A 15947-nucleotide genomic window follows, 5' to 3' on the forward strand; every position below is an offset into this window, starting at 1 on the left:
TGTAATCACTTGGGCTAATTATTTTCTTTGCTGGTCCTCTAAAGAAGCAATGGATAAGAACTCACAAATATCACATCTATTTTTCTTAGCAGGAGAGGAGCACTGGTCTGTGATTAAAGTGGCATCACGATGCTTCTTACAGAATGTGTAATGGGTCTGAACTGCAAGAATAAAAAAACAGGTACATCTATTAACTGTAGTAAAAATCCCCTTTTAATTGGGTAGGCAGTTTCCATAGAAATGTATACAGTAAGTGGCCATTACATATAGGCCAAAGTGGTAGAGCTTTATTGCTGATAGCAGGAGATTCTTCACCTGAAGCTCTCCCTCAGTCTCCAAATATAAGAAAAAAAATTTCAACCTTAGAGCCTTTCCTAATTGCACATAGCATTTCCCAAACATGAACCTGTTAGAGATTCTAAGAAGTCCTGTAATATGTACCCATTTAAGTTAACTTTGTTTGATCCAACATTTTCCAAATTTAGGTAATCACAGATGATTTTTTGTTTTGTCTCATTTTGTTTCTTCGTTTTTTTTAAAGGAATACCTAATAATACACATACAGCTTGGGGAATGTTGGTGAACAAGAATGTTTAGCCTTCATCTTTACTAGATGTCTCACTTGATTGCACAGCTGTTGCATCTTTAACTTCACCCATTTTATTCATACCAAACTTGTACCCCAAATGTGTTTTGCAAGGAATAACTACCGAAATGTTGCTATTTCTATTTAGAATAGCACAATTCCTATTACTATTGCATAGAAACAGCTTTTCTGAACAATAAGAATATGCGTAAAATGAGAAAGAACTCTTGGAGTCTGAGGATTATACACAAAGATTTTTTTTTTTTTTGTCACAAGAAGGACTTAATGAAACTTTTTTTTTTACATACTGAAATTTGATATTCAGGATGAAAATCCAAATTGAATTCTGAGAGAGGAAAAATGTACATTTCTTACATATTTCTTAAATGCTTAATTCGTGCCAACTAGCATGCAAGACACTGGGGAAATGACAATGACTAACATACACCCCCCCCCTTGGGAAACTGCCTAACCAACATGTTAAATATTAATCACGGAATTAGCAAGAAATTATGGAAACACAGAGAAGGGAGAGGAGTTGCCACATGGGTGTACCTGATGTCAGATCCAACGATTAAAAAACATTGTGCCGGGCGCCTGGGTGGCTCAGTTGGTTAAGCGACTGCCTTCGGCTCAGGTCATGATCCTAAAGTCCCAGGATCGAGTCCCGCATCGGGCTCCCTGCTCAGCAGGAAGTCTGCTTCTCCCTCTGACCCTAACCCCTCTCATGTGCTTTCTCTCATTCTCTCTCTCAAATAAATAAATAAAATCTTTAAAAAAACCCACAACATTGTGCCTATGTGACACAGCATTGGTTTAAAAGAACCACAAAGCAACACAAAAAAATCAGTCTTTGTGAACTCAAAGGTTTTCACCCAGATGGCCAGTGACCTCAGTACCTCCTCTGTGTGGCATTCCATTTAGCTTGTTCCTATGAAAGTGGTATACCGTACCCCACACACATATGCCCGTAAAAAGCCATTACAACTCAATAATAAAAAGACAAATAACCCAATTTAAAATGGGCAAAGGATCTGAAAAGACATTTCATCAAGAAAGATATCCAAATGGTGACTAAATCCATAAAAACATACTCAACATCATTAGTCATTAGGGAAATGCAAATCAAACTCACAATGAGATACCACTTCACACCCATGAGACTAGTTAGAATAAAAAAAAAAAAGTTAGCTAATAACAAGTATTGATGAGGATGTAGAGAAATAGAAATACCCATGCATTGCTGGTAGGAATGTAAAATTGTATAGTCTCTTTGGAAAACATCTGGTAGTTCCTCAAATGATTGAACACAGAATTATCATATGACTCAGTGGTTCCATTCCTAGGTATAGATTCAAGATAAGTGAAAATATAGATCCACATAAAAACTTGTACATAAATGCTTATACAGAATTACTAATAATAGACAAAAGTAGAGACGATCCCATTGCCCATTATTGCCCTGATGAATAAATAAAACATGGTATATCTATACAATGGAATATTATTTGGCCATTAGAAAAAATGAACTACTGATATACAGTATAATAAGGTTGAACCTTGAAAACATTATACTGAGCTAAAGAAACCAGTCACAAAACACAACATATTCTATGATTCCATTTTTGTAAAATGTCCATAATAGAAGAATCTACAGAGACAGAAAGTAGACTGGTGGTTGCTTAGGGCTGTTGTAAGGTAGAGGGGAAAGGGAGAATAAGAGGATAGGGGAATGACAGTTAAAGGGTACAAGGTTTGTTTTGAGGTGATGAAGGTGTTCTAAAATTCACTGTGGTCAGATATGGCTGCAAACATCTATGATTGTCCTGAAACCAGTAAATTGTACAGTTTAAATGTGAAGTTGTCTAGTATGTGAATTATAGTGGATGGTATCTCAGTAAAGCTGTTTTACAGCATTAGGCAATAAACTTATTGCATTTTCAGTAGACATTTGTTGAATAAGTGATAAGTAAATCATCAAATGCATAGATCAAACTCCAAATGCTTTATTTGAAGAGTCCGCCATTGAATGACATGTTTTCAAGCCGGTGCTTTTTGCCCTTAGGCACACTGCCACCACGTGGTGGAAGGAGACTTGGTCTTATGGTACAAGTTTCAGGAGTATGAACACAGGTATACTCTGGTGGTTTCCTGCTCAATATACCAGATCATACTAAAGATAAGTCCACACCTCAGTATGTAAAACAGTCACTAAAAGGATTATATCTAGATATATGAAATAATAAATCAGAAATCAGTAAAAGTCCTTGGAAAGTATAGAAAGAAATGTCATGCTTTGCTCTTTAGCCTTTCAAAACTGGCAAGCACAACTGATGCTAACTCTTGCTAGCTTTAATTAAAACACTCCTGTCTAATTTAGTTTCAGTCCTATAACAGTCAAACTCCTGGGATAATGTGCACTTTGGGTACTTCAGGACAACTTTGGCATAGCATGCCCTTTTGGGCAGCTTTCCACCACCGTCAGCAGTTCTAAACCACAGATGGTCAATTCACCTTGCTGAGACTGTTAGGGCTAATTAGAATCATAGCCTTAGATTGCCTTTTTAATGTTCTGAATTAGCGCATAGCCTTCATCTTACACTCTGGAGCCTCTACTTCCTTCCTCATCTTTCTGAGAAAGAAGGAAAAAAAAGTTAGATCCACAGCCATCTCAAGGATAAACACACACACACAAAAAACTGTTCAAATTGCTTTCTCCAATGAAAGAGGGAAGGAGAGGAGAGATCCACATAGTAGGTCTTTAAATATCTGTGTAATGAATAAATAAATCCTGTCACGAATTCAACTAGTATTTCTTTTTTTTTTTTTTAAGATTTTTATTTATTTGACAGAGAGAGACACAAGCAGGGGAAGCAGGAGAGGGAGAAGCAGGCCACCCGCAGAGCAGGGAGCCCGATGCGGGGCTCGATCCCAGGACCCTGAGATCATGACCCAAGCCAAAGGTGGATGCCTAACGACTGAGCCACCCAGGTGCCCCTCAATTAGTATTTCCACAGACAGTATAACTGCAATTGTCATACCAAATCATTTTACACTAACAGCCCAGACATACCATCTTTCTTCTTCTAATACATACATGCATTCAACAGAATGTCCAAAACATTAGTTTGGATAGAACTTTTGCATACTGGGCGCCTGGGTGGCTCAGTTGGTTAAGCGACTGCCTTCAGCTCAGGTCATGATCCCGGAGTCCCTGGATCGAGTCCCACATCTGGCTTCCTGCTCAGTGGGGAGCCTGCTTCTCCCTCTAACCCTCTCTCCTCTCATGCTCTCTCTCACTCTCTCTCTCTCAAATAAAAAAAAAAAAAAAGAACTTTTGCATACTCTTACGATGGCTGTGATTTCAGGTGAGAAAAGTAATTATAATAAGAAATCAACATAGTTATAGGAAGGAACAGCAAATAGATGATTTTGATTTTTTTTAAATTTAATTCTGTCTTATATTATGCATTTTTATCATACATTTAGGATCATAGCCCTACATGAAAAAAAAACAAAAAACAAAAACAAAACTTTTTCTTTTTTTTAAGATTTTATTTATTTGCAAGAGAGAGAATGAGAGACAGAGAGCATGAGAGGGAAGAGGGTCAGAGGGAGAAGCAGACTCCCTGCTGAGCAGGGAGCCCGATGTGGGACTCGATCCCGGGACTCCAGGATCATGACCTGAGCCGAAGGCAGTCGCTTAACCAACTGAGCCACCCAGGCGCCCCAAAAACAAAAGTTTTAACTAATTTCATTATGATCCATTTGGCAATTACCCTGTGAAAGATAATGAATATAAACTTACCTAAGGCACTGCTTTTATGGCTATGACCAAAAAATATCACTGCTAATGAAGGACAATTATAGAGAGACATGAAATTTAAGGACTGTTACTTGGGGGAAGCAGTGATGTAGTAAATTCAGGAGAACTCCATTCAAAGCGTTACACATTGTAATAGAGGTGTTAAATATTATCTTTATTAATATATTTTATGATAACTATTTTCTGTCTGTAGCTAAGAACCTAAGCCAAAAACCCAACATCGGTGATCCAACAGCAAATTTGTAAAGGAGGCAACTGAATACCTTAATGGAGGTGGATGTGCCAGTTACTGTCCAAACAAATGGATGGGTCAGTTCCCGACCTGATCCCTTATACATGTTCAGAAAGTAGCAACACATCCAATATGTTTCAGAAAAACACACAAAAAATGATAAAACTAAAGCATATGCAAAAAATAAAAGGATGCAAAGCCTTATCAATTTTTAATTATCATATTTCCTTCCATTACTAGACACATCTGAGAGTTGATGGAATGTGAACATCTGCATGCTTATTGTAGTAAATTGAATTTATAGAGCATATCTAAGAATTGAGTTAAAAAAACAGAAAACATATTTTCTTCATAGTGAATGATATATTTATTATTAAAATTGGGACAGATCATTCAAAATTATAGGACCTAAAATGTTAGTAGTACCTTATCTTTATAAATTACTAAATAAGAAGATGATGATACTAAAGAGAAAAATAAACAAGGGGACATTTAGATCTTCGAACTACACATAACCTAGTGTATAATCAGAGAAATGCCTTTTGATTCATTGCTCTTGTAAGAGGGACATATTTTTCACACTCTTGGAAATTTGAGATTGTCAGTATTAACAATATGTAAGAAATGTTGGTAATATACTTCTTTGTTGTAGCTTACGTCTCTATAAAACTAATCAAGAATCATTTTAACAGTATAATCCACAGTACAGCTACTCTTTCTGTGGTTATATTCATCTGCTCAGGCTGCTGTAACAAAATATCACCACAGACTCGGTGGCTTAGGCAACAGAAACCTATTTTTTCCCAGTTATGGAGTCTGAAAGTTTTTGTTTTGTTTTTTGTTTTTTGTTTTTTTTGAGTCTGGAAGTTTTAAGACGAAGGTGGCAGCAGGTTTGATTTCTGGTGAGACATCTCTCCTTAGCTTGGAGATGATGCCTTCTCTCTGTGTCCCCACATACACCATTTTCTGCATGGTTGCACTGAGAGAGAGAATGCTCAGATGCCTCTTCCTCTTCTTATAAAGATGCCATTCCTATTAGATTAGGGCCCCATTCTTAGGATTTCATTGAACCTTAATTACCTCCTTAATTAAAAGTCCTATCTCCAAATACAGTCACATTAGTAGTGATAAGGCTTCAATGTATGAATTTGGGGGAAAACAATTCAGTCCATAACAATGTTCTATAAAAACACATGAGTCTCCATAAAGAGCTTATAAAATATTTTGATAGAAAGCTAGATAACTTATATACAATGTACGTGTAATTGTATTTCTTATGTTTAAAATTCAGGTGAGCCAGAGAACAAACCAAGGCTTTGAGTGGCCAAGGCTAACAAGACAAGGCGTCTGTTTTTGCTCACAGTCTAGCTGGGAAGAAAGCATGGATGGCAGGCTATAGGGACAGAGAGGAAGCTAAAAAAAGTATAAAATGCTTCACAAATTTGGATGCTATCTTTGTGCCACAAACCTAATATTTGTCTATGTTTCTTGAGATTACTGCCAAAAATTTTTCTGTGCATCATTAGGACATCATTATATGATTCTTCCAGGATTCATGAGAATTATGGAGGGACTAGTTGTTGCTTTGTAAATGTTACAGGTGAGTAAAACTGGGTATGGAGAGGGTACATAGGATGTTTTAATATTTGTGGCATTTTGTTGTTTTGTTTTTGCTTAATTTTTGTAACTATGCTTTAGGCTTCTGCTGAAGTCTAGAAGAGCATCTTATATTTCTTTCTTTCCCACAGCACCCAAAGCCATGCCTCCTCTTCTGGAAGCCTTCTCTCCCAAATTTCACACCTAAGCAATCATCAAGCCCTATGAGGAAGTAATTATCATCCTTTACAAATGAAGGGATTGAGGATTAGTGAGTTAAATAGTTGGCCAAGATGAAAGAGCTAGTAAGCCACAAGCCAAGAACAAAACCAATGTCTTTCCACTGCCCTTAAGATAAAAACCTGACAACATGAACAAACCATTCGGGATTTATACCATTTTTCCAGTTCCCTATCAGTTTCCCATTGGACCCATACTCTTCAGTCACATGAGATTACTTCCCGTTCCCAACCCCTTGCTTATCCCAAACCTTTGCCCATTTCCTTCCTTTCCCAGAATCTCTCTCCTCACCCCTCCTCTCAACCCCTGACTCCCTTCCTTCATCTTCCTTGAACTGTTTATTCGGGGCCCCTCACCTCCCTCTTTGCCAACTTTTCTTTGGCTCTTCTATTTCTTGTCCGCTTACCTAACTAGTCTCTGAAGTCAAGACTGGTGCTATATGCTTCCTTCTGTGCCCAAAGAGTGCCTGGCCGAGTACAAAAGATGTACTCAAGTGCCGGCTGCTGTGCAGCGCAGATGCTATGGATTGGTTGTGTATCTGGGCCTAGAAACCATACTTGATTAGTTCACTATATACCCAGCCATCTTTTTTATTATTCTTAAGCATTTTCAGAAGAAAGTGAGCTACTGATGGGACTTTCCTGTCCCAGTATGCTACAAAATGATAGTTTTTAACAGGGGTTTTTAACTTCTCCTATAAATCTTAATCTGCTGTCTTCTTAACTTGCTTTTAAGATGATTTTTCTAAAACTTTCTGAATAGGTTGGTCTATTATCTATTTGCAGAATCAGTACATTATGTAATGGTTGAGGTAACCATATGCATTTAAAAGAATGTGAGAAGGCATTGTGAAGAGAAATTTTCTTAGAAATAGGAAATATATGTGCATTATACACATATATGGTATGTATATGCATGTGCGTATACATGTACATATATGTATAAATGCATGTATATATATTATAGACATTAAAATATAATTTAATACTCTGAACCCACTGCCATTGGGCTTAAAGAACATTATCTGTGTGTGCTGGACATGCTCTAGGCCAGTAGAGAGCCATTCTGAACACATTGCAAGAGGGTGACCCATGGATCCCTGTCCCTTAAGGAAAAGTCTCAGGCAGGCAAAACACCTGCCTCAAAGGACTTCTTTTTGGAGGTGTTTTCTTGGGAGAAACATAAACTCAAACACCACATGAAGTGGTATGTGCTACTCATGGGAGCGGGAGAAAAAGATACGGAGAACTCTTAGATTTTGTTAAAGGTTTTCAATTATGTGCAAAGTACTGACCTAGCAGACTTATTTGTGTCTACAAAGCCAGACTGTACCAATTCTAGCCAACATTTCTCTAGACAGTTGATAAGGCAAATAATTGAGAAAACCTACACACTAAGATAAATTTTTAATAGTATATTATTTATATTGCTGCAGACTGCTTTTATTTTTTTTCAGTTTCAAAAATGGACATAACTAAAATTTTATTTAGGAATGCATGTAATGTGATAAAGCTATAAAGAAAAGTAAAGAATGGTAAACACAAACTTCAGGGTAATGGTTACCTCTGGGGTGGAGAGGGAAGGGGATGAGTTTGGGGAGGAGCACACAGAGTTATGTTCTATTTCTTAAACTGGATGGTGGTACATGGCTTCTCATTTTATTATTGAAACTGTAAATATATACACTTTAAGATAGAATGTATTTTATAGTTTAGAAACTTTTTTTTTTTAAGATTTTATTTATTTGAGAGAGAGAGAATGAGAGAGAGCGAGTACATGAGAGGGGGGAGGGTCAGAGGGAGAAGCAGACTCCCTGCCGAGCAGGGAGCCCGATGCAGGACTCGATCCCGGGACTCCAGGATCATGACCTGAGCCGAAGGCAGTTGCTTAACCAACTGAGCCACCCAGGCACCCTAGTTTAGAAACTTTTAAAAATCAGAACCTTCCACCTAATCAGCCCAAACCTTTAGTTGATTTGACTTATTTAATTTTTTAATTTTTTAAATTATTTTTTATTATTATGTTCAATTAGCCAGCATATAGTACATCATTAGGTTTTGATGTAGTGTTCAACGATTCATTAGTTGTGTATAACACCCAGTGCTCATCAGACTGCTTTTAAAAAAATTCTAGAAAGTTCAAAACTTTGTCACCAATGTTAGACCTAATGGCTTCTCATCAAGAGTGAACTTTCTACCCATCTCTTGTGTGTGCATGGGCAATGTTAAGAGTTTGTCCAAGGCTGGGCACTTCCTTGGTTAAAGATCAAAAAAATTTTTTAAACTATGCATTTATGCATTGATCCAGACATCAGATCGGTCTAGACCTAAGTCAGGGGCCAATCTCCTGAATGTTTATTAAGGGCAATTATAATTTCTGAGCCAAAAAGCTGGTTATTTAGAAAATAATAATGGTCAGAATATGATTCTTCAGTTCATTTAAAAAAAAAAAACAGTTTAAAAAAATCATCACGGCATGTGTGATTTAAACAGAATGTAAGCTGGCAACAGGATTCAGAAAACTTCCTTCTGCAACCCCCTTTTCAGCATCTCTTCCTGCCAACACTTCTTTAGATTCTATCTTTCATGAGAGCAAAGACTATCAACTCTTCATATCTTCACAGAGTCCATGTTAACACACAAAATGGAGGAAAAAAAAAAAAAAACTTACTCCGAAGGCAGGCAATTGATTGTATGAATTTGTAATAATACTACAAGCCCATTGAAGCCAGACTTTAAACCTTTTGTAGGCTTCCCAGAACCTAGTGCAGTACATATACTCAAATACATCCACCAGTACTATATTGATGAATATTTTAAGAGATCAGAAACATTAACATAAATGGTTATGATTAAGAACACACCTATTTATTTATTTATAGTTCATGTACTTTAGACAAGTTTTCCTTAGTCTTGTCTAAACAGATTTCCCCAAGAAGTTTAACTATTATGGAACTTTCAATATTCACTTTATAGTGTAAATGCTTTAAATTATATTTAATGTTCATTAACTCTGAAACTCTTGGGGAAGACTACAGAATTTCTCTTGTTGTATATAAAATGGTATCACTTGAAAAGTCTGTTAGTTCCTGCAGGTTCACATTCAAAGCCAGTCTAAGTGTAAGGACGAACCAAAAAAGGCAAAACAAAAGTCTGATAAAATGCATGATTAAAACTTATGAGCACAAGCTTGAATTTCTTGTGGAATTTTATCTTATGAAGAATTTATGTTATGGTTAAATCCTTAAAATTAATGAAAAGTATTTGAATAACACTGATAATGAAGTTCTTTCCTCCCCATCTTTTTTTTTTTTTTAAAGATTTTATTTATTTATGTATTTGAGAGACAGAGAGAGAACTCACAAGTGGGAGGGAGGGGCAGAAGGAGAGGGAGAAGCAGGCTCCCTGCTGAGCAGGGAGCCCAATGTGGGACTCAATCCCAGGACCCTGGGGTCATGACTTGAGCAAAAGGCAGGCACTTAACCAACTGAGCCACCCAGGTGCTCCCCCATCCCATCTTTTAAGAAAAAGTAATAAATTACATTTTCCATATAAACCCAGTCCTGCAGGATGAGCTTAACTTTACATTAGAATAGTCAAAGAATATATCAAAGATTTCATTATATCAACATTCATTTTAAAGCCTGGGTAGAATACTTAAAACAGTATTATGATCATTTCCTGAATTAAATCATGCCTTTTATAATAGTTATAGATCATACTAGGTATGTGGAAGATCTTTAAAATGTATACCCAGTTACCAAGAGAATTAAATAAAAAACAAAACATAAACACAACTCGATCTATATTTTTAAATTAATAATTCTTCTAATTTACACATTCAACATATAATATAAAATGAAATTTTTGGAAATAGGGTGATTCATTTATAATGAAAATGTGAATCTAACAGCAACAAAGCCAGCAGCTATATGGAAAAATACTTGGTATCCTATACAAAATATAAAATAAAAACAAAAAACCAGAAATAACAAAATACATACACACAGAGCCTATACAGAATAGTTACTATTCTTCCTATATTAATAGTTCCTGCAAATCAACAAAATAAAGATAAATATTTTAATAAATGTATAAAGGTAAAAAAGATTGACAGCTAACTCACAAAATATAAAATGCAAATGTCCAGTAAAACTATAAAAATAAATCTAAATTTAATAAGGGTGAAAACTAGAACAAAGAGAGTCCATTTTATAAAATTGTTAGGCAAATATTGGTAGAGAGAAGTGTATTCTTTTTTTTATTACTCATTTATTTAAGAGAGGGAGAGCACGAGTGGAGGGGAGAGGCAGAGAGAGAGGGAGAGGCAGAGGGAGAAGCAGACTCCCAACCTAGCAGGGAGCCCAATGCAGGGCTGGATCCCAAGACCCTGGGATCATGACCTGAGCCAAAAGCAGATGCTTAACCCACTGAGCCACCCAGGCGCCCTGAGAGAAAAGTATTCTTTTGGAGACAGGCAATTATTGCACTGCTGGTGTGAGTATAAACATGTCCAAATATTGTGTATTAATTTGATATAAAATTTGACTTCATATATTTGCAATTAGAAGTTTACCCATGATCACTATAAATTCTAGGTAATTCTATAACTGCATTTGCCTTATGATCAGTGGTATACATTACAAAATAATTTCTATATAGTCATTCTGTGTTGCTGTACTTTGATGTTATAAATGTAAAAGTTCTTTGTTTCACCAAAAACTTTCATATAAAATGACTATATTAAATTGCTACCATCTTAAAGACAAGCTATTTTAGTTAGAATAATGCTACCTCTAAAACCAAAGAATTAAAGTCCTTTTTCTATTCTTAGTTTAATATTTATGGTTTGATCAAAGAACAAACAACTCCATTGTCTCACCGATCACATACATTATTACCCTATCTGAAGATGAAAGCATTTTCTGAATAAACTTTAAAGCCAAAAAGTAAAATGGATAGCATAATACTATTATGGTACAGATTAGCAGATATAATCAGCATTCCATACCTTTTCATTTCTACTGAATAATTTTTAAAGAGCTTATGACTTTTCCTGTACTCTTTACAAGGTGAAAAGACTTATTCCAGAGGGAAAAATCCAAAGACTGGTAAACAATTTTTTGTTGTTGCTGTTACAGGAAAAAGCAATTGGAATTCAAATGGTAAAGCACTTTCTCTAAATTACATGATTCAAATGAAACTGACAAAAAAAAAATCTGGGGTAGATGATAAAATATGTGTTTGAGTACCTACCACATATAATAATTATTAATTTACCAAGGTACACGGTGACCCTGTCTTTCTGAATAATATGTACCATCCACCCCCCCTTAAATTTTTAAAATTAGATTCTATGTGTTTTCCTTAGATATATTTGATTTTATTGGTTCACCCTCAACATAACATCTACAGTATTTCCATATTAACAAAACAATCTTACCAAGACATTTGAATTTAATGTCAGGAACCCTGTCTGTCATCTCAAATGATATCTGACTTTTCCACTCAAGCGCATATTGTTTATATAATTTCTCTCATTCACGCCTATTGGAATCTCTCATTTGTTATTTAACTCATCTGCTGTTTAACACGTTTGTTAAATAATAATTTTTCATAGATTTCAGTTGTATCATTGGAATAATTAGCCCAAAGAGTGCTGCGTCTAGATTTTAGTCAATGAACAAGTATTCAAACACTGCTTTTAACCCCTTTGCAATTAATCAAAGTAAAGTAAGGACATGTATGGAATATTGGGACTTCGCAATTTCATACTAATAAACACAGGAGGCAATTCAGGGATAAGCATTTAAAGTGTCACAGTCATGTATTTTGAAAAGGACAGTGTAAACTAATCTCGAGCCATTGACTTACCCAAGACTGTGAGTTCTGCAGAGGCACTAATATTCTCATTTTTATATGTAACAATGCAGGTGTAAGTTCCACTATCATCATCTGTCACATTGGAGATAAGCAAGTTGCTTCCACCCAATAAGGAATACTTTTTGGACCTGTAAGACACAGGCATATACAGTTAGAGAGTAGATTAATGTACAGATACATATGTGTATACCAGGCAAGGTACTCAGAGGTTTAAATAAACTCCACAAAAGATCAAATTATAAAATTAGAAAAAACCCTCTATTTGGGGGGCCTAGGTATCATCACATTTATTGATCAAAAATTCACTCAAGATAAACCACTCCCACTGGAAGGCTATGTGCAGTGATCAAAGAAATTAAATAGATGAAACTTGGGCCCAAGCTTAGTACTGGAAAGAAACTTACAGATAATCTGGTGCAATTCTCTCATTTTGGATTTGAGGACCACAAGCTCCAGAGAAGTGATTCCCCATAGTGGAAGTCAATGTCTTGTGTCCTGACATCTGATTTAGTACAAAGCCACATTTCATACTGTACCAAGAATGTCTGGCTATATTCAGAGAACAAGTTTTGACATGCTAAAGCTGCAACCAGATTTCTCACATGCTTTAATATTCTCAGAAGTATTGTGACATCGTACCATACAGTGTTATATAAATAGAGAGGGGAGATGAAATTTAAAGATTTAAGTTATTGTCTGTGAACCTATCTCTTCATAGAAAACAAATGTGTTAAAAAGGAGTACAACAGACCTCCAAATCAATGAAATTAATTTCTTAAGTGAAATCCATTTAATCAAAATGTTTCAGGCTAAGTGTTCCATTCTATTAAGAGTTTACTTTCTAACTATGCCTTAATATGAACATCTAATAATTCAAAGCCAGCCATGTTCTCCTTTTGCCTTATCTTAAATAATTGTTATATCTGGAGTGTGAAAGATATAACTGCAGCTGAAAAAATTGCACAGACCCTATAATGACATGCTATATATTACAATTCAGAAAACTTTAATTTCCTGGGGTGCCTGGGTGGCTCAGTCAGTTAAGCATCTGCCTTCGGCTCAAGTCATGATCCCAGGGTCCTGGAATCAAGCCCCACATCGGGTTCTCTGCTCACTGGGGAGCCTGCTTCACCCTCTCCCTCTGCCTGCCACTCTACTTGTGCTCGCTCTCTCTCTCTGCCAAATAAATAAAATCTTTAAAAAATAAAAAAGAAAACTTTAATTTCTTAATAAATATTTCACTCTCTATACCACTTCCTTAGAATGAGATCCTCCAAATTATCTTCGCTGAATAGTTTTTGGACAGGGCATTTTCAACAGCAGCCCTGGCTTTCTAAATTTCTTTTCTGAATTGATCTCATAGATTTTGACTCCGTTCCCCATCTCTTTATCGCATTAGGTAAATGTCTTTCATATATTGTAGAATGTCAAGGAATGCAGGGGAAAAATCAATTATCATCAAAAACTAATATTTCTAGGTACCTATATCAAATTAGAGAAAGGGAAACAGTGATGTATACTTCACAAAAGTCTTCAATTTGTGATACCTGAGTTGGATGACTTCTTCTCCCCGTAACCAGGTAAAACTCGGGGGAGGATAGCCAGAAACACAACACTCCAGGATGGCATCTTTTCCTTCAATGGCTACCACATTGGACGGTCTTTGCAGAAAATATAGCTGCCTATGCAGCCCTGGGTCTGTGGAAAGAAAACACAGGATCACATCTTTTATGAAAAACACTGTAAAGATAAATTATGTAGCTTGAACCATTTTTTTTCCTTAATAAGACACTCTGATAGAGAAGAAGAAAAACTGGAAAGTTACGAGTGAAACTTATAAACTAGACTCCTAAATGGTTTTTCCATCCCTAGTTTCTAGGATCATGATAGAATATTCTTAGCTGTTGATGACATCATGGTATAAGGCAACAGACAGAAGCTTGAGCTGACAAGCAATCGTGTGGGCTGCAGGACTTGTGGACTTCTCATTACAGAACAAGACAATATGATGAGTAATTTCTCTAAACATTATCTCCTGTAACTTTCTTAAAGATTTTATTTATTTGACAGTGAGAGATACAGCGAGAGAGGGAACACAAGCAGGGGGAGTGGGAGAGGGAGAAGCAGGTTTCCCAAGGAGCAGGGAGCCCAATGTGGGGCTCGATCCCAGGACCCCAGGATCATGACCTGAGTCGAAGGCAGACGCTTAACGACTGAGCCACCCAGGCGCCCCTCTCCTGTAACTTTCTGATATGTTCAATTTGTCTGCCACTAATATCTATTCGACTTCCTTCTGCTTTGTCTATTCCTTCTGTGGCTGTTAGAACCGTGTTAAATAACAACATACAAGTACTGAGAAGGTAGAATGTAGAAGGTACTGAAAAAAAGTATCTGCTGTCTTCAAAAATAGACCTTACATTAAATTTTGTTTTGTATAATAGTAAATTAGGCTGTTTCTAAGCCTTCCGTTTATTTTAAATTTTTAACAACATTCCAAAGAGTTTGCCCCTAGAGCTGAGACTATGTAGATGAAGAGCTCCTGTATCCTCCTACCTCACTCAATGCATTTTCTAGTTCTATAGAACCAACATTATTCATTTTACTTCTTTTTTTCTTTCTTCTTTCTTCTTTCTTTTCCTTCCTTCCTTCCTTCCTTCCTTCCTTCCTTCCTTCCTTCCCCTCTTTCTTTCTTTCACAGAGAAAGAGAGAACAAGTGAGGGGAGGGGGCAGGAGGAAGAGAGAAAATCCCAAGCAGGCTCCATGCTCAGTGCAGAGCCCAACACGGGGCTCCATCTCAGGATCCTGAGACCAAGACCAGAGCCGAAATCAAGAGTTGGATGCTTAACTGACTAAGCCACCCAGGTGCCCCAACATTACTCATTTTTACTAGCAGGTAACTAAAACAGTGTCTTTTCAACCTAAAGACTCATTCCATTCACCTTAGAACTAAGTTTGTTCCAAAGTTGCTAAAATTGTATCGGTGGAATAAGCAAAAAGAATTATAAAATCCTGGTGCAACATCAAGAGAAAACTCTGTGAGAGTTAAGAGCTTCTCTTCCACCCCCCCACATATATTTCACTCCTAAAGCCTGGAACACACCAACACCAGTCTATGGTTAGGATATCCCAGCCATGGTGATACCCTCTGACCCGCTTGCTCACTAAACTTCTATCACTCAAAGTTCATTTAAGATAAGATGGGGCACCTGGGTGGCTCAGTTGTTAAGCGTCTGCCTTCGGCTCAGGTCATGATCCCAGGATCCTGGGATCGAGCCCCACATCGGGCTCCCTGCTCCCTGGGAAGCCTGCTTCTCCTTCTCCCACTCCCTCTGCTTGTGTTCCTGCTCTTGCTATCTCTCTCTCTGTCAAAATAAATAATAAAAATAAAAATCTTTAAAAAAAAAAGATAAGATGCTATATTTCCACATCCCTATTAAAATCTGCATCCCTCTATGAAGGTTTAATTTGACTATTTTCAACTTAATGCATTAAATAGAATTAACATGTAACCTGCCATTTTTTTCAAACGCAAAGCACAATTTTGAAGCAAAGAAAATGAGGCCATGAAATCTTAAAAACTAGTAT

General features: G+C 36.6%; 1 protein-coding gene across 1 annotated transcript in view; it reads right to left on the bottom strand.

Moving 5' to 3' along the window:
• The window catches only part of DCC (DCC netrin 1 receptor), a 775798-nt gene that overhangs the window by 611610 nt on the left and 148241 nt on the right, over positions 1-15947 (bottom strand). The window contains exons 4-5 of the mRNA XM_064578790.1: positions 13910-14060; positions 12354-12490 (exon numbers count right to left, since the gene is read on the bottom strand). Of these exons, the coding sequence (XP_064434860.1) occupies positions 12354-12490; positions 13910-14060 (288 nt within the window). The remainder of the gene's footprint in view (positions 1-12353; positions 12491-13909; positions 14061-15947) is intronic.

The sequence above is a fragment of the Mirounga angustirostris genome, unplaced genomic scaffold (assembly GCF_029215605.1).
Source record: "Mirounga angustirostris isolate CCGP_5_RB_7025 unplaced genomic scaffold, mMirAng1.0.hap1 SCAF_14, whole genome shotgun sequence".
Taxonomy (NCBI): Eukaryota; Metazoa; Chordata; class Mammalia; order Carnivora; family Phocidae; genus Mirounga; species Mirounga angustirostris.